At 40.6% G+C, this 18,720-nt stretch overlaps 2 protein-coding genes across 3 annotated transcripts; both read left to right on the forward strand.

Annotated features, from left to right (window-relative positions):
• Window positions 1-1,543: 1,543 nt before the first annotated feature.
• Window positions 1,544-13,146, forward strand: LOC105382951 (D-glucuronyl C5-epimerase B). 2 transcript variants are annotated; one of them, XM_048623550.1, is made up of 8 exons: window positions 1,544-1,761; window positions 3,343-3,460; window positions 3,796-3,944; window positions 5,699-6,274; window positions 6,828-6,962; window positions 7,243-7,427; window positions 9,148-9,312; window positions 9,781-13,146. In XM_048623550.1, the coding sequence occupies exons 1-8, from the start codon at window positions 1,693-1,695 to the stop codon at window positions 10,145-10,147; spliced, it is 1,764 nt and encodes a 587-aa protein (XP_048479507.1). In that variant the 5' UTR covers window positions 1,544-1,692; the 3' UTR covers window positions 10,148-13,146. The 2 variants fall into 2 exon arrangements, with proteins under 2 accessions (XP_048479507.1, XP_048479508.1); XM_048623551.1 differs by lacking the exon at window positions 1,544-1,761 and adding an exon at window positions 1,804-2,064.
• A 638-nt stretch (window positions 13,147-13,784) lies between these two features.
• LOC105382914 (myeloid differentiation primary response protein MyD88) lies at window positions 13,785-18,465 on the forward strand. Its single transcript, XM_011552894.3, has 6 exons — window positions 13,785-14,013; window positions 14,194-14,411; window positions 14,579-14,769; window positions 14,908-15,073; window positions 17,273-17,435; window positions 17,695-18,465. Exons 1-6 carry the CDS (start codon window positions 13,886-13,888, stop codon window positions 17,999-18,001), a joined length of 1,173 nt encoding a protein of 390 aa, XP_011551196.3. The 5' UTR covers window positions 13,785-13,885; the 3' UTR covers window positions 18,002-18,465.
• The last annotated feature ends 255 nt before the right edge of the window (window positions 18,466-18,720 follow it).

Here is an 18,720-nt window from a genome sequence, read left to right on the forward strand (position 1 = left end):
AAATTATAGTCATCAGTTAAAGAAAAACTGTAGTACCTACCACAAAAAACTTTGAACACTGTTTAAGATCGAAGTGTTTAAAACAAAATTTGACAGATTTTGTATGCATTTGACAGCGCTAAACACCTGTTAAATATTGTCTAAGTTTTTGTGGTAAGGCCCAAAATGTTCTCCCATCTTTTACCAGACGCAAAGTTAGCTTTGTCGGATTCTAACAACACCAAAGCACAACACGGAGTCGGCGGCGGCGGCGGCGGCGGTGCCTACGAAGAGCCGCGAGGTCCGAACCCGCTGGATTTGGGTAAAGGAAAACTCGCGCCACTAAAATATGGAAAACTCGCGCCACGTTTTAGGCCCCGCGGAACGGGTTCTGATATCGATGTCGATAAAATCGTTTAGTGCGCTTTCCACCATATATTTTATAGTGACGTTTATCTACTTCGATAAAGAACCGTGCAGCGGGGACTGTAACTGTAATGCGAGTGATAATATGGATTTGAACATGTTTTAACCTACTTGGTCTGAGTAACCTACTGTAAAATCAAAGAGCTCAAGCTTTTTTATTTTTAGCTATATATGAGGCTGTATTATTCATAGAAAAAAAAAATATTTGTAAAATTGTAATATTAACTGATAGTAAAAGTTCTCTCCAACATATTATTAGATGTGTTTCAGGGGAAAGAGGTTTGGCAATTGCTTATAAGATTATATCAAAATTAATTAATTTGTGTAAAAGGGGCATTAAAGTTATGTTACAATGGATTCCTTCGCATGTTGGATTACAAGGTAACGAGGAGGCTGACAGGCTTGCTAAGAAAGCAATTAAAGACGGTAATGATGTTGAAGTTGTAGCAAGTTGGTCTGAAGTATTAGCCAAATATCGGCAATTCATACGTGATAATTGGAGTGAATATTTCAATAAGATATCCAAAGAAAAGGGAATTTGGTACCGAAGTATAGTGTGTGAGCCCCCTCGAATACCTTGGTTTAGTTCAAGTCGATTAAACAGACAACAAATTGTGATGGCTCTCCGACTTCGTTCTGGTCATATTCCATTAAATAAATTCGGATTCTTGATGGGAAAAGTTACTTCACCCAAATGTGATGAATGTGGAGTAGAAGATGACGTATACCATTTCCTAATGGAATGTGTCCGGAATGCAAGTCGGCGGCAACAGTTAGTTGATAAGTTTAATATTAATAGAATCGATGTTGGAGTTTTCCAAAGTATATTGGCTGAGCCATGGTCAGAAGCAGCCAAATTGCTATATTATTTTAAGTTTCATTCTTAGTTTTTAGTTTATTGTTTTGTGTATGTTAATTAGAGGGTACGATGGGACTGTCATCGTCACCTAGTGACAAAAGTTCCTTAAATAAAATAGATTGAAAAAAAAAAAAAAAAAAGCTTTTTTATATTTATTGTTCTTATTCCGAGTAATTTAAAATTTCCAAACGCAACTTAGAACGTTCCGTTATAAATAATTATTGACAAGTGTGATGGGTAGTGACGGGTGACTGTTTACTACTTCGAATGGAACGAAACGTTGTCAGTAAACTGTCAAACAGCTGCAAGTGAAGTAAATCGAGTCGGATTTTTTTACCAAATATTAGTGAAAACATTCGTGAAAGTAATAAATTCCATTATCTGAGTGAAGCAGTGATGTCTAATAATGTGATGCGAGTGTAGTTTTAATGAAAACCTCAGGCATTAAGATCTACAACCAACGCTCCCACGGATGGAATGCCACTCGACTGTACCTAGTAAGTATATGTAAATATTAGCTTTATGAGCAATTTAAACCGCATTACCTGTTAAAACAAACGTAGCGTTTGTTGTTTTTGTCAAATGAGGTCATATAGTTTATAAATTTCTGTTGAACATAGCTTCTTTATTGATGTTTGTGTGGAAACCGCCTACGCAAAGATGCCGAGTCCCCAAAGCCCCGCTCGAAAGGTACTCGGGTCTAAATATAGCCGCTGATGCGAAGATATTACACGTCAATATTTATTTTGGAATTAATAAGATTTTCGGAAGGATAAAGTGCGTCAATTTTCATTTAAGAGGTATGGTTTTCTAGTCTAACTTATTTATAGGTCACTTATTCACAATCCAATGGATGGGTAAACAAACATGAAGTATTCTATATTATTTCTTCTAGGAATGTATTGTTATGATTTCTTGTTTATTATATTGATCATCTACAGACTAGATTAACTGAAAGTAAAACAAAAACTAAATGTATAACATAGGGAAACCTCATCTGATTGTGTTAACTTACACATCCATCACATTACCAAGCAAGACCCCGCATGGCTAATGGTCTAAAACCCAGTAGTCTGACAAAGCTAACTTTTCAACAGAAACATGTGTAAAAAAATATGTTTTTGAAATTTCTGCCACTGATGTGGGATGTCGGACACCACTTCCTATTGTAATGCATAATTCTACAGACCCTCCCACAGTAGGAAGCTGGTTATACTATTCTTTATTTGTTTAGAGCTTCCAGAAAAATTATGTCATCTTTTACCCATTAAAATGTTATGTTTGTGTACAATATTTTATATTAGTAGTGCTTAAAATAATATTTGTCACCAATCTGCAAAGGAGAAGACAAGGATGAAGGGTCTCGGTAACCAAATAAAATTTCATTATTTGAGTGACATATCAAGGTATTTAAGCTGCTTATTTGGTAGATCAGGTAATCAAAGTCATTCAAAGGGTGACTCTAATCTGACTGGCCATTCTAGCCTTTCTTTTTAAAATAGTGACAAACCCTAGACTAGTTCTTGTGTTTGTACCTAAATGTACCTGACACATAACTAAATTTACCCATCTCGTAATTAGGTGTACCTATAATACCCATTAAATAAACAGGTTTACCCATCACATGGCGCCGAAATGTGGACACTTACAGTGGAACTGGTTCGTAAACTGAAAGTCACTCAGAGTCTCTCTTAAAGATCCATAACAAAGTAATCCAACAGAAAATTAAAGTCACCGACATAGCTCACCCAGTTAGTAAGCTTAAGTGGCTGGTCATCTGTCGAAGAACCAATAACCAATGGGGTAGACATGGTTCTAAGTGGAGACCGCAACTAGGCAAACATAGGTTGGGACACCCTGTGGCTAGATGGGTGACGACTTGCAAAAGATGCTGGTTATGATTGAATGTGGAGCTATAGATCGCATACAGTGGCAAGCTTTGAGAGAGGCCTACGTCCAGTAGTGGACTGCTATAGGCTAAAGATGATGATGATGGCCCATCACATAACCACAATACATATCCCCACATTATCATAACCAAATGTACCCATCACATAACCACAAATCCCCTATTGCAGAGCGGCGGCATGATGGTGGTGCGCGTGAACCTGCGCGTGGCGCTGTGCGCGCTGTGCGGCGCCGGGCTGGCGCTCACGCTGCTGTGGACGCAGTGCGCGCCGCCACTCACCCGCCCAGGTATGGATTACTGTAAACAACTGGAAATGATGAAGGGGAGAGCCGTGGGCCCCTCAGTTTCGAGCTCATGCCTCGTAAACATTTTTCCGTAAGTGGGAGTCAGAGTCACTTATGCTTGACTCAGTGATATGCAGTAAATATCAGTAGATATGCAAAGTTCTGTTACAGGCCAGTCCAGTCCGCTCCAGTGTTTCAGTTCAACTAAGCAGAGGCACTAACTTCATTGCAATTTTTCGAAGCCCCTTATTACCACTTTGTAGATATCAGTAGTAGGCCTCATCCTTTTGAATCCTTACACACCACCAACATAACAAAACACCTCTTTCTCCTGTCAGGTTCAATGCTACCGAACCCTCTGTCCGAGCGGGTCCCGGCGCCGCGCGACGACATCGAGTGCTTCATCAACGGCGAGTACGCGGTCGCGTGCCGGCGGGAGCACGACGAGGTGTATGTGCCCTTCTCTTTCATACACAAGTACTTTGAGGTGAGTGTGATTAATCTTGGTTTACTCTAAACTATCCCCTTTATTCATAAAAAAGTTACTGGACGGATTAGCTATTGAACTGTTTTGTCCCTCTCTGTCAAAGAACAAATTGTTCTCTGTCAGAGAGGGACAGAACAGTTCAATAGTTAATCCGTTCAGTAACTTTTTAGGGTTCCGTAGCCAAAATGGCAAAAACGGAACCCTTATAGTTTCGTCATGTCCGTCTGTCCGTCTGTCACAGCCGATTTACTCGGAAACTATAAGTACTACAGTGATGAAATTTGATGGGAATATGTGTTGTATGAACCGCTACAAAAATATGACACTAAATAGTAAAAAAAAGAATTGGGGGTGGGGCCCCCCATACATGTAACTGAGGGATGAAATTTTTTTTTTCGATGTACATACCCGTGTGGGGTATCAATGGAAAGGTCTTTTAAAATGATATAAAGTTTTCTAAAAAACATTTTTCTTAAAGTGAACGGTTTTTGAGATATCAGCTCTCAAAGTCGTAAAAAGTATGTCCCCCCCCCTCTATTTTTATAACTACGGGGTATAAAATTCTAAAAAAAATAGAGGTGATGCATGCTAATTAACTCTTTCAACGATTTTTGGTTTGATCAAAGTATCTCTTATAGTTTTTGAGATAGGTTGATTTAACTGTAATATTATATTTGCTGCTACGGAACCCTTTGTGCGCGAGCCCGACTCGCACTTGGCCGGTTTTTTATGAATAAGGGGGTATGTGTGTAAACAAATCCAATAAATAATGGGCATTTCTGAATAGCGAACGGTTATAATTAGAGCCTTCTGCGACGGCTTACGTCTACCAGCTGGGGCGCCTCTCCGCAAGTTCTACGAAAAAGTAGCTTAGCACTCTGCTTCTCAGCTGCCGAATATGCCTGCCCCATATGGGCAAGGTCCGCGCATGCTAGAGAAGTAGATGTTGCTCTTAACGACACAGTTCGTATAGTTACGGGATGCCTCAAACCGACACCGCTCCACAAACTCTACTCTCTGGCTGGGATAGCACCCCCTAGCATACGGCGTAAAATGGCATGTTCTGTTGAGAAAGCCAAACAAGAATGCGACTCCAGACATCCACTTTACTCACATACTGCCGCACCTTCCCGCCTTAAGAGCCGCAAAGCGTTTCTAAATAGTGAGGTGTCCTTAACGGATGAAAACCCACAAAACGCAAGGCTAAGGCTCTGGGAGGAAAAGCAGCCCCAGGATCCTTTCCTACCTCTTGAGGAAAAACTTGCTCCCGGTAACAGTCTTCCCTGGCACATCTGGAAGACTCTAAATCGGTTGCGAGCAGAGGTAGGCTGCTGCAAGGACAATCTCTGTAAGTGGGGCTATACCATTGGTACCAACCTATGCGACTGTGGTACCGCCCCCCAGACTATGGAGCATTTACTCTCCTGTCCCCTGTGCCCTTCCACCTGCACACGGGAAGACTTACTCCAGGCCAACCAAAATGCTATCAAAGTTGCTTCTTTTTGGTCTGGACAAATATAAAAAATCGCATTTCACTGACACGAAAGAAGAATAATTAGAGCCTTTAATAGTTTTCCCGTGGGAATTCCGGGATCAAAAGTATCCTATGTGTTAATCCAGGTTGACAGGTTCCTACGTACCAAATTTCTAATTTTTACGTGAAAGAGTAAAAAACTTTTCTGTTTCCCCGTGTTGCATGCTGTGCTACGTTAACAGAAAAACCTTTCTTAGCTATACAATCATATTTTCACCAGATCTACGGCAAGATAACAGTCGCCGACGGCACAGAGAAGTTCGAATGGTCGCACAGTTACGGGAAAATATACCATCCGAAGAAGAAATACGACCCGACGGGAACATTCACCACTTTCGAGAACTACAACGTGGAAGTGAGGGAGAGAGTCAAGTGCATAAGCGGGATAGACGGCGTCCCGGTGTCCACACAGTGGGACCCAAAAGGATTCTATTACCCGACACAGATAGCTCAATATGGCTTGGCGCATTATAGCAAGAATATAACTGAGCCAGAGCCAAGAATAAGAATTATAGAAGATGGTGAAAAACATCAAGAGAAGTGGATAGTCAGTCAGGACGCGTCTTTAGTCCGTGAATTTGATGCCTCGATCCGCGCGAATGTGATACGGTTCTCCACGTCGGATCAGATGTCGAGCCAGGTGTGGTTGAAAGTCAATATCAGTCAGGACTTCGTGATCAGTCTGGACCTGCTGCTGAAGCCCAACTCCTCGCTCACGGTGGTGCTGCAGAACAAGGACCGCAAGGAGACGGTGTATCTGCATTATGTCACGAGCACGCAGCTGATATGGGCGCAGGTGAGTTATTGTGATACCATTTAACCTTTTATCTTTCTATATCTACATCAGACGACCGAATGGCGTAGTGATTAGTGACCCTGTCTACTGAGCCGATGGTCCCGGGTTCGATTCCCGGCTGGGGCAGATATTTGTTTAAACACAGATATTTGTTCTCGGGTCTTGGATGTGCCCGTAAAATGGCAATAGGCCCGCCCCCTATTACATTGGGACTAACATAACACTCTGGCGAAAAGTGGGTGCAGCAATGCACCTCTGCCTACCCCGCAAGGGAGTACATTAGTACAAGGTGTGAGTGCGTGTGTTGTGTGTTTTATCTACATCCATAGCTATCAGTCGTGGAACTCGTGCACTACCAAGCTTACGGTCTTCTTCTACACATCAGTCACTATCGACTAGCTGCGTCGGTGCAGCAGTTATCATTAACATTAATTGTACCTTATTGTCATCACCCTAAAACTCCTCATAAACCACGGCATCAGCCACTATTTGCCATATATCTTAATTGACTATTGCTCCCTACTCCCATGACCCCAAACCTTGTCATCCGCAGGAGGACCACATCTACCACGGCGTGGGCACGGAGGCGCGGTGGCGGCGCCTCACGCGGGACCTTGTCATAGACATGCAGAAGGGCTGGGCGCTGCTGGATAGACCCAAGAGGAAGTCACCGAGGAATAAGTTTAAGGTAATTTTTCAGTGGAGTTGGATTTTTAGAGGCACGCAGAAACAATGTGAAGATGGTGTTCATAATTATGCTATCTCGCCCTGTTTTTAGCTTTTGTCAATACTCATTCTTATATCCACTTATGTAACGGCCCCCGATATTTAATTTAGTACATCTTTATGCGCGTACATTTTCACCAGGAAAGAAAGAAAACTCATGTTTGTTTTAGCAGATTGAAAAAAATGAATTATTAATTTCTTCCTATATTGTATAAAATTACTAATCCTCCCACCCCCCACAGATATCCAGCATAATCCTCAGCGGCTCCGGCTCCCTCACCAACCTGTCCATCCGTTCGTCCCACCATGCGGCGGCGGTGTGGGCGGCGGCGCGCTGGTTGACGGCGCAGCAGCGGCCGCGCGGGGGCTGGCCCGTGCCCGCGCGCCGCCGCGTCGCCGCCGGGTTAGCTGAGCTCAAGCCTGGATGGTGAGATTGTAATATAGTTGGCTTCGGTGCTATAAGATCCTTCCATTAGGTCCCCAGAGATGGAAAAGCCAAAACAGTGTAATATGTGGTGAAGTTTCGAACACGGCTATTCGACTTGCTACGCAGACGGTGTCGGACAGGTAGTAATGACGCAAATACGTAGATAGATACATAATATCTTCAAACGCAAGTGGTAACACCAGCTAATTTGGCTATGTAGGAAACTCAATTTCGAAGATACGCCCTATTATACTCAAGGTGTGCTATGTCGGGTAAGTTGCCTTGTCTTTGGTATCTCTCCATCCGTTCGTCCCACCACTGTGCGGCGGTGTGGGCGGCGGCGCGCTGGCTGGCGGCGCAGCAGCGGCCGCGCGGGGGCTGGCCCGTGCCCGCGCGCCGCAGGGTCGCCGCCGGGTTAGCTGAACTCAAGCCTGGACGGTAAGGCTATTGTAATGACGTCTTCCATAGGTCCTCCATGTTCCTGAGATGAAAAAGACACAATATAATAATATGTAGCGACGCGACGTCTCACATAAGGCTATTCAATCTCAAGCTACGCAGAGCGCGTAATAAGGTTATCGGACAGCTGATACAGACGCAGATACGTGATAGATAGATACCTACATACACTCGCGAGCTATGAAAAAGTTCCAGTGACGTAATTCTGGAACAGCAATGACAGGTGGAACTTTGGCTGGCGAGTTTATTGGTGCTCTATGTCGATTGTCGGGTAAGTAGCCATGTCCCTGGCATGTCTCTCCGTCCGTTCATCCCACCACTGTGCGGCGGTGTGGGCGGCGGCGCGCTGGCTGGCGGCGCAGCAGCGGCCGCGCGGGGGCTGGCCCGTGCCCGCCCGCCGCAGGGTTGCCGCCGGGCTAGCTGAACTCAAGCCTGGATGGTGAGATTATTGTAATGTTGCTTTAGGCTCTATAAGATCCATCCCTAGGTCCCGATGTTGACGAGATGGAAAAGACACGATACAATGATATGTAACGACGTTTCAAACACGGCTATTTAACCTCAAGCTACGCAGATGCAGAGCGTATAATAAGGTTGTCGAACAGCTGATACAAACGCAAAAACGTAGATACTAGTAGGTATTATCTTCAAACACAGGATAATCACAGCCAATCTGGCTAATACTAACTCAAATTGAGTTACGCCCTATTATACTGTAGGTGTGCTATGTCTGGTATTAAGTTACTACATCCCTGGTATGTCTCTCCGTCCGTTCGTCCCACCACTGATCGGCGGTGTGGGCGGCGGCTGGCCCGTGCCCGCGCGCCGCCGCGTCGCCGCCGGGTTAGCTGAACTCAAGCCTGGATGGTGAGATTATTGTACCTAATGTTGCTTTAGGCTCTATAAACTGTTTCCATAGGTCGCCCAGAGATGGAAAATCTAAAATAGTATAATAAGTGGCGACGTCCCAAACTCGGATATTCAAGCTCAAGCTACGAAGAGCATGTAATAAGGGTGTCCGTAAAGGTATCCGTAAAACCTTAATTCCTCGGTTCCATTGAGATCACCATCAGCAGTCTTCAATCTGGTGGCTTCTCCCATACTGCTGAACGAAAACTTTCGACCATCGATTTTGCTGAATAGTCACTTCTCTATAGAGCGACAGAGACTTTTTTCGTCGTCATCCAGCACTTTCCTGGGTCACTCCTAAAGACATACATACCTACATAACCTAATCAGCCCATCATACCTACTCTTCCAGGCACTCGGCAATGAGCCAAGGGCACGCGATATCGCTCCTCTCGCGCGCGTACCACCGCAGCGGCGACGAGGCGTACCTGCGCGCCGCGCGCCGCGCGCTCAGCCTGCTGCACGTGCCCAGCCACGCCGGCGGGGTCAAGGCCATGTGGATGGACAAATATGTTTGGTGAGTGCTTTCTCTTGTCTCTTAAGAAGCGAATTACACAGAAAAGGTATAAGGCGAAGGCGCGGCGCGGGCATCTTGCCGCTTCGGAACGTTTCAATACAAAATATAGGTAAGCGGCGACGAAAAGACGTGCCACGCTGCTGGAGTAACATACTTAACAACGTGCCGCTTACCTACATTTTGTATTCGCGCCTAAGGCTGCCAGAGCATAGCGGGCTCTATCCCGCTCCGCTCTGATGTTTTATAAAAACACTAGCTATGTGCGAGATTCGCATAAACTTTAAAGTTAAAGTCCCATACACACATATCAGTGATGCCACAGTCGAAGCATCACTTATATGTGTGAATTGGCCTTTAACTTCATCTTCATAAATGTAAGTATAAATAATGAGTGCAACAGGCATGTAGTGCGGCTAACTTATGAGTCTTATGACAAATTAACTAAACGATCACCTCTAACCATTCCAGGTACGAAGAGTACCCGACGACGCCGCCTTTATTCGTCCTCAATGGCTTCATCTACACCCTGCTCGGGCTCTACGACCTGCACATCACCGAGGGAGAGAACTCCATCTCTTTAGCCAAGAAAATGTTCGACGACGGTATGGTCTCCCTTAAAACCCTCCTGCCTCTATTCGACACGGGATCTGGAAGCTTCTACGACTTAAGGCATTTCACACTGGGCGTGAGTCCGAATATAGCTCGGTGGGACTATCACGCGACTCATGTGAATCAATTGTATTTGTTGGCGGGGCTGGATGATGATCCGATAATTTTGAATACGGCTAAAAGATGGGAAGGGTATATGCAGGGAAAGAAAGCGGCTCATAATTGAAGGTAATATGGGTGAATACTGGTGTTCTGTCTTTACTCTTGAATCATGTTTCATCACTCGATGTGATGCAAGATTTGACAGTCTTTACTGAGGGTAATAGTTGGTTTAGCGATGGCTTCTGTTGGCTCTGGATAAGGTTGTAAGGATTAATTAATCGAGTTGTGTAAATGACAGGAATGAAGATGTTTAGAGCATGAATTGTGTTATAAAAACGCGTGTACTTATAAATAATATAATTATGGATATGTTGTTGTTATGTATGGTATGCCATCGCACGTATTTACTTAACTAAATACCTACACTTAATGTACTAAACACACGTACCTATGTAGTTACATGAACGACAAGGATCATAGTATCGGACTTTTATTCAGTCCATATTTATAAAACTAACAAAAGGTTTGTAGAAGTCTTGGCAAGTTCTTCAATATGCCTATGTTTCTCATTATTAACCATACACGGTACATAGCACTTTCGTTTTCGTTAACCTTACAATTATTATAATAATAAACTTACAGTTTCACTAGTGAACACTATAACAATTGAAGACTTGAGAAAAGTGGCCAAAAATAAGTAGCAATTAAATGAAATTGGCGGAAGATTCATACAGGCAGGCTAGTAGTAGGTTATACCTAGATGTAATAAATGTAAGAATGGATTAAGGTCATTTTTCAACTGAATCCCTGGAAAGACTGAATGCGTTGTTTTTTCCTTATAAACTTATAATATGTACATGTGAAGAAGTACTTAAGCCTACAAGATCATTTATTTGTGTCGATCTTAGCATCGATGTGTTGGCAATATAGCTTTATTCTTACCATGATGCATTATTCACATATCTAAATACTTAATTAAACTATTAAGTTCATTACTTGACTAACCATATCATTGTAAATAAAGGTTTTTACTTAAATTATTTATTTGGTTACTATTGTGTATCTATTTTATTCACACTTTCTTGCCACTGTTTTAATTTTCTTAAATATTATTAACACGTTAAATGGAAATTAGTTATAACTTTATTTCATGTAGATAAATAAGTATTTATTGAACTAGACACCCTTAAATAATTGAAAACGTCTTATCAAATTGACAAATAAGTAAATTAGTCATATCAATTAATTTGTATCTATCTAAATTAATAACTATTTTTACACAACCCATCTTGTAACTTGTGTAATTTGGTGTAAGTATTGATAAAAAAAGAACATTATAAAAATACAGTAGCATGTGAAATTAGCTGTAGGTTGAAGAATATCAACCAATGGGGTCGCTGTATCTTCAAGTGCTGCTAATTTCACACCTGTCTAAACAAGTGCACTGTTTGTAAATTCTTGCCATTGGCTTATTGCAAAAATGTACATGTAGAATTACACCCTTTAGTTCCTTGTAGAAGACTAATTTTTGTGTTGAAATGTAATCTTAGAAAATTATTTGCAGCAATAATATTTATAGTAGTAATAATGTAGGTTATTGATGAAATGTTATACCTCACGAAAAGCACAAACGCAGCTTGTAAATAATGTAGTAATTAACAATGTGCCTACTGATGTGAAATTAGATGACATAGTATTTATTTATTGAGCGTATGTTACTTTTTAAACAATGGTCTGTAGATTGTCTCCACGTACCAGCAACAGTGTATCGATGAAGTGCCAGCTTGAGAACTTACTCTTCAAACATTATAAGGCGTCGCGTCGGTTACTTGTGAACAAGCAATAAAAACTGATAACACCTCTCAATTTACTATAACTTCGTAAGCACTATTTATTGAGGAATAAGTGGCTCAAGAAACTGAGAGTGGTCTAGTAACATTTGTCTAAAAAATTAAGGGAAAAGTGGCAATTAACATACAGTTAATTTTGTAATTAGATATAATATGTATTATGATTACTTAATAATTATTATGTTTGTGTTACGTGTACTCAATGAAACTGGCCCACAGATAGTCAATTTATAGACCGTCAATTTAAACATGCTAGGCGTTTTAAAAGCGATATTGTAAGCCATACGGTCTTGGGGAAGATAAATAAATCTACTTAAATACTTATACAAAAACTCAAGAATAACCTCTGTCGCTCTTACGGCTTACAATAGTCCTTTATGTACCTACATCTTGTGTAAGTAGGCACATTACCAATTGAATAGCATAAAAGAAAATCAGTTTACACAAATTTTCCCTTATTATGTATACTTGTTTAATTATGTTTTTTTGCTAAGCAAAATAGTAATAGGACACTAACAATGTAGTGATATAGACTATTAGAAAACTAGATGAAAACATTCCAATATTTAATGAGCTTACTAGTAGTTACTGTACAACTGTACATAGGGTTTGTTGTTGTTTGTGTTGTTTATTATACTTGTTGGTTCTTTCTCTCTTTCTATTATTAAGTTGTGTGTATGAGATCGACTGTTTGACGCTATGTAGCTATGCTTAGACCGAAATAACTGAAACCGGATCCCAATTTGTATCATTTCCCTTATCAGATTTCCGTATCCTAGCATCGGCGTATCGTAATAGGTAGCTGTTGGAGGCCAACATGATACGCGCCGAGGTTGCGGTATGGAGTTCTGATACGGGATACGGGGTAATAATGATACAAATATGGACGTAACTTAGTCTTAGGCCGTCAGCTGCGTTGGTGGTTGTGTCTCTGATCGGATGATGACAATGGAATCGATAAATGGCACAGTGCGCGTGCGGCCTTAGTACAGATACCTACTGCTATAAAATCTGTATATTTACAGTGTATTCACTTCATTAATTTGCTGGAAGATAAGCAGTAGCGCTACTGTTGTAACAGTCAGATATTTCTGTCGTTTTCTATGGTTCTATGTAGCTAGCTAACTTAATTCTCGTTATTGTTTTCGCATCAACTTGCGCGTAAGATACGAATGTTTGCATAGGGACTACCTTTACCCAGGTACTGTTTATCTGTAGACTGTAGCCAATTAGTCAATGCACTTGTGAATGACAATAAATCGTCTCAAATCAATCTGGTAATGTTTTATTTTATCTTTACTAAACAGATTTACTGTATGGAAATAACCTAAACTAAATAAGTGAAGTATTATGTTCCTTGGTGGTAATACCCTGATTACACCTACGGCCGAGACATTGTTCTCGGCCATAGACCTACTGCCGAGCACTCGTGCAAACCGTTCATTGGTCGGCATACTAAGATCGGCCTCTGTCTCGCCACTCGCCACTCTACTCGAGGTACTTCTCTTACGAGAAGGTAGGTGAGCTACCAGGGAGTAAAAAACTTCTGATTTCATTACTTTACTTACAAGATGGAATGTAGTCTACAGTCAGTTCCTACATCGATCGGTTAAAAGTTAAACATACACATCATGACATACACGTACCGAGTAGATCCTTGGCCATAGAATAATAACTCGGCCGAGCACTGCTAGCCGTTCATTGGTCGAGGATCGGCCGAGGATACTGTCTCACTCGCCACTCTACTCGGTAGGTGTAACTAAGGTATATGCGGTGGAGAATACGGGTTAAACAAGAAATAATAAAATTATGCTTTTCATGTGAAGCGCTTCGGCGTTTGAAAGTATTATTAGACGAATGAACGGTCCGCCCGACTGACATTGCGATGACAGTTTACATTTACAGTTTGACAGTGACATTTATGTTGCTCAAGTTGTGTTGTTTCGTAAACTGGAATAGAACTTGTTTATTTGTGAAATTTTATGTAATTTAGATATTTTTATAGTAATAAAATGGGTTCCGAAGTAAACCCAAATAATATACCTTTGACTGCCTTGACTTACAAGTCTAAATACATCTTGGGTTGTTTACTGAACACAAAGAAAGTTTTACCGAGTGATGGCCCTGATAAATTACCGAGGTGATTTAATTCCCTTGTTTTTCTAATTAATAAGCATAAACCTTACATAATATGACCGTAAAATCCTTCACAATTGGACCTTTACACCCTAGTTTCATATCTAATGTGCGACAACAAGGTATTTGTAAATCATTATTATAACATAATTTCCCTTGTAAACAACCTATTTGTTATGTCTAGGGACTGGCGCGGGCTGGCCTCCTTGGTGAATATATCTTCAGAGATGGCGTCATCCTTGGAACACATCCCAGACAAAACAGGGAGAATACTGGAGCTGTGGTCACAGAAACGGGATGGAACAGCCACGGTGGCACAGTTGTTTTTTTACTTACAGAGATTAGACAGACATGATGTGTATGACGATTTACAAGAGTTGTTAAGAAATGGGGAACTGGCTGGTAAGTTACATTGGGTTAAGTTACATACCTTGTGTATCATTAAATTCTTTTATCCCACTTTTAAAACATAGGTATATGAAATGAAAATTCCAATTGAATGCTTATGTTCAAAATTCTACTATATCTATTAAATATTGTCTCTCATGACTTTCTAAACACTTTTTCAGACCCGCAGCCCATGGCAATCCCTCAAAATGCACAAATGTCAAGACTGGAAGATGTGCGAGATGATCTCATTACGTTTGACGATGTGACACACGGGGAGCCTCAGTTGTATCACGCCTACGTGCTGTATGCGAGAGAAGACAAAGACTTCATAGATGAACTACTTAGTAGAATGAGAGGGAATGGGTTTAAGGTTAGTTTATATGAAGTTTGAAGCAGAATAATTGATTTGTTTTAGGTACTTAGTTGTTTATCAAAATCAGCTGATTTTGATAAACAACTAAGATGATCAGATGAGTTTATAGATAATAACATATTGAAATAATTTCAGTTATGCACAGAAGACGACCTCCTGCCTGGTCACTCCACACAGTACTCAGCGGTGTCCCGGCTGATCTCAGAGAGATGTCACCGGATCATCCTGATCTACTCACCCGAGTTCCTCAGCAGTCCTGCCAACACCTTCTATATGGACTATGCACAGGCTGTTGGCATTGGTAAGTCTAGTGATGACTAAAAATACTACAAAATAATCCTTTTGACTTTATCCCATGATACCTACTTGTATTCCTGACGTTTATGCTGTTCTAATGTATTAAGTTTCCCTTCATAGATTTCCCTTCCAAAAATACATAATCTCTTGTTATAATCCTACCTATACACATTTGGAAAACAATAACATTATAATTATACATACTTTCGCATTTATAATAATCAGGATTTCATTTCATCAATGTCGCCAGCGTGTTGGGAACCCTCCCACAGGGACCAGGCTTAGAAGGTCTGTCCTACATATAGTTTTAGTTATGTACATAGGTTTAGTTTGTATAATATATAGGTAGTTTAGTTTGTAACATTCTTTATTATTATTATTTATGACGACCGAATAGCGTAGTGGTTAGTGACCTGACTACTGAGCCGATGGTCCCGGGTTCGATTCCCGGCTGGGGCAGATATTTGTTTAAACACAGATATTTGTTCTCGGATCTTGGATGTGCCCGTAAAATGGCAATAGGCCCGCCCCGCCCTGGCGAAAAGTGGGTGCAGCAATGCACCTCTGCCTACCCCGCAAGGGAGTACATTAGAACAAGGCGTGAGTGCGTGTTTTTTTTTTATTTTTTATTATTAGGTTCATAGACTTAGTATATACTGCGTATAGACGAACTGACAGCTCGATAAAACGTGACCAATTTTGATTTTTTCAGTGTGTGCATTAGCTAGTGATGTACCTTTCTTTACTTTGGAGGACCATCGATAAGTTATTGAAGTTCGATGTTCGACCCTTGAAGAGAGTTGTTCCATAGACTGTTGTTGTCCAGATTATAATTTTGACATAGTGTAAAAAAATGCATAAATAAAAATAAAACACTTTTTTCATCGCTCCTTATTTTATTGACTTTTAAACAGAACAATCTTAGATATATCATCTGTCTGACCCATATTACTGGCTCTGCATCGGATGGCCTTGTTTGAGATGTTACCACATATTTATTTATTTAACTGGTTCATTACAGTTTCGTTTCCTAAATGATTAAGTTTACATTCATTCTTAAGTTGAATTGCTGCAAATGGTAGAGTTCTTCTTTGGATTCCAACCAACGCGTCCAACTACTTTCAACCACTTTCGTCTTATTATAGTATCTATAGAGGGAATCTGTTGGACAAATTATAGAAAATAATTAGTTTATGTATTTGTTAAAAGATGTACCTTGCCCTGACAAAATAGTTCAGATACGAGACGGTAAACGCAAGCTAGCATTTATTTTCATAGGAAACATTCAACATAAAATATCGATAATGATATCGATTAATTTGAGTCAATCCCTAGTACATGTAAAATAAATTGATGAAAAATATATTTACTAAAATCATGGAAATTATTAACAAATGTACTTCCACATACACAAAATTTAAAAGTAAACAACAGCATTGGCATTATTTTATATTTAATACAGGATAAAAGACAAATTTTAACCAAAAATAAACGCGTCGTGGCAGTGATGACTATTTTGGTATTTACCTGTGAAATGTGCAATTTTCAGGATGATTTCTATGATTAACGCCACAATCACTCGCAGAAGATGTTACCATTGTTGAATACAATTAGATTTACTGAAAGTAAACCACGATGTACGCATAAAATCCAAAATACTAAGGTGTTGATTTTCCGCGTGCCCAATTGTGACGCTCTGTCATTCAAAACCAGTCACATTTTCATTGGATTCGATATCCTTTTCTAACTTGCCAAATTTCCGTAAGGGATTTTCTTCTCCCTCGCTCGCTTTGTTCGTCTATACGCCAGTATATACTAAGTCTATGATTAGGTTTAAGTTTCTAAGATGAAATATTACAATATATTATCTATAATAATATATTGTAATATTTCATCAGGATTTTGCAAGAAAGTTTAAAGCATGCGATGTTCAGTGGACAAAGAATAAGAATCTGAATAGAATACTAATCAAATTTCTACAGGGTGTCCTGTGAATAGTGTGCCTGGTGTTTCCTTACGAAATCAAACTTTCGCATTTATAATATGGAGATGGGGCTGCATCAATTTTGTATGTATGGTAGGTATGTAGTAGCTGATACCCTGGTTAACCACATACACTATCCCAGAATTGCCACTGCAAAACTTTTTAAGGTGAAGGAGCTGGTGGGAAACAACAAGTAATAATAATAAAATGTAATTCCAGAGCTGAAGAAGCCGAAGATAATCCCGTGCATGTACCGCGCGTGCCGGCTGCCGAGCCACCTGAGCCACATCCACAACCTGTACTACTCGCCGCCCGGCCAGAAGGCCGCCTACGACTTCTGGGAGAAGCTAGCGCAGTCGCTGCAGCTTGTCAAATTGCCCAGGTATACAGATTGTGATCATTATATCGTTGAGTTAGAGCCCTGCCTCAGTACAACGCCATAGCGACATATCCAAGCAGCAAAATCTCACCATTGAACAATCGAGAACAAAAAAACCTGCGTCGAATGCCGATACGATAATATGGTGGATTTTCGGGACTATAGTCAGTATTCACCATTGCAGCTAAAACCGTCTTGTGTCATAGGCCAAACCCAGCACACCTATAATAGCTTACAATAATTTATTCTATTTATGTTTCAGAATAACAAACGGCACAGCGAGTTCCAGCCACTCATCCCTGAGCATCACAGAAATGAAGCCGCTCACCAACGGCTACTCCACACAGACTCCGACCAGCTTCCTCGCGCTCCCCGAACCACACAAGAGCAGCAAGTCCCTCACAGACCTCAGCACCCTACAGATAACCCTGCCGTCAGACGACAGCAAGTCACTCAACAATCTTATAAGCCAAAGCAGCGAGAAAAGGAAGAAGTCAAGTAAACTGCCAAAGTTTATCAAATCGTTAGTCAAGAAGAAACCGAAAAACGCGATTATGTTAGAGAATTAGCGAAGGGCTGAAAAGGTTAGTATGTTATTGAATGAATGATGTTGCTGACATAGAACACTTCACACTCAAGTGTACAGAGTCCACGAGTTTTACTGAATGAGTGACGATGATGGCCTATCAGGGGTCTGCGCAATCGAAAATGGCGGTGATTTTACGCATATTTATATGTCGTATTGCCGCATAAACAAATCCGTTTGGAGGTAAATGTTCTATAGGAGTGTATACAAATATGTAGCCGGCTATTCTTGTTTGTACAGAGAGCCCTTATGCCGTCAAAGCTGCAGACTTTTTAAAAGGAGGCGTACCTATGACGCTAATTTCCAAAAAAGGGATATATTGTTTTCTTAACCATTCTATAAATGGTAAGCAGCAGTGCCTATTCATCTGAGCTTGTAAATATGTGTGGATTATACAGTGCTATACTGAGATTGGTCTTCCATTAAATAATGTGATATTTTCAGAAACATATACAGAGATTTATGATACTTCAAATTTTTATAAAATATATAGTATTTTACCGTTTTTTATGTATTTAACGGAGGTAGGTAAGTAAGTATAAAATTTATATTTTACAGTTATATTTATATTCATAAATATAAAAGCATCAATAACAATCATTATTAGCTATAATAATGTACTTTAAATCATCACAAATTAAATAATTGGTAGCTAAACCATATAACTTATCCAATTTATATAAACTTCTTTTAGTTATGTCC

This window comes from Plutella xylostella, chromosome 10 (genome assembly GCF_932276165.1).
Source record: "Plutella xylostella chromosome 10, ilPluXylo3.1, whole genome shotgun sequence".
NCBI classification, from domain to species: domain Eukaryota; kingdom Metazoa; phylum Arthropoda; class Insecta; order Lepidoptera; family Plutellidae; genus Plutella; species Plutella xylostella.

Excerpts from the sequence above, each read along its gene's own strand:
- LOC105382951 (XM_048623550.1), top strand. The coding sequence starts at position 1,693 with ATGAAAACCTCAGGCATTAAGATCTACAACCAACGCTCCCACGGATGG. Across the intron at positions 3,461-3,795 it reads GCCGCCACTCACCCGCCCAG|GTTCAATGCTACCGAACCCT; the intron begins GTATGGATTACT and ends TTCTCCTGTCAG. Across the intron at positions 6,275-6,827 it reads CGCAGCTGATATGGGCGCAG|GAGGACCACATCTACCACGG; the intron begins GTGAGTTATTGT and ends TGTCATCCGCAG.
- LOC105382914 (XM_011552894.3), top strand. The coding sequence starts at position 13,886 with ATGGGTTCCGAAGTAAACCCAAATAATATACCTTTGACTGCCTTGACT. Across the intron at positions 15,074-17,272 it reads TGCACAGGCTGTTGGCATTG|AGCTGAAGAAGCCGAAGATA; the intron begins GTAAGTCTAGTG and ends ATGTAATTCCAG. Across the intron at positions 17,436-17,694 it reads CAGCTTGTCAAATTGCCCAG|AATAACAAACGGCACAGCGA; the intron begins GTATACAGATTG and ends TTTATGTTTCAG.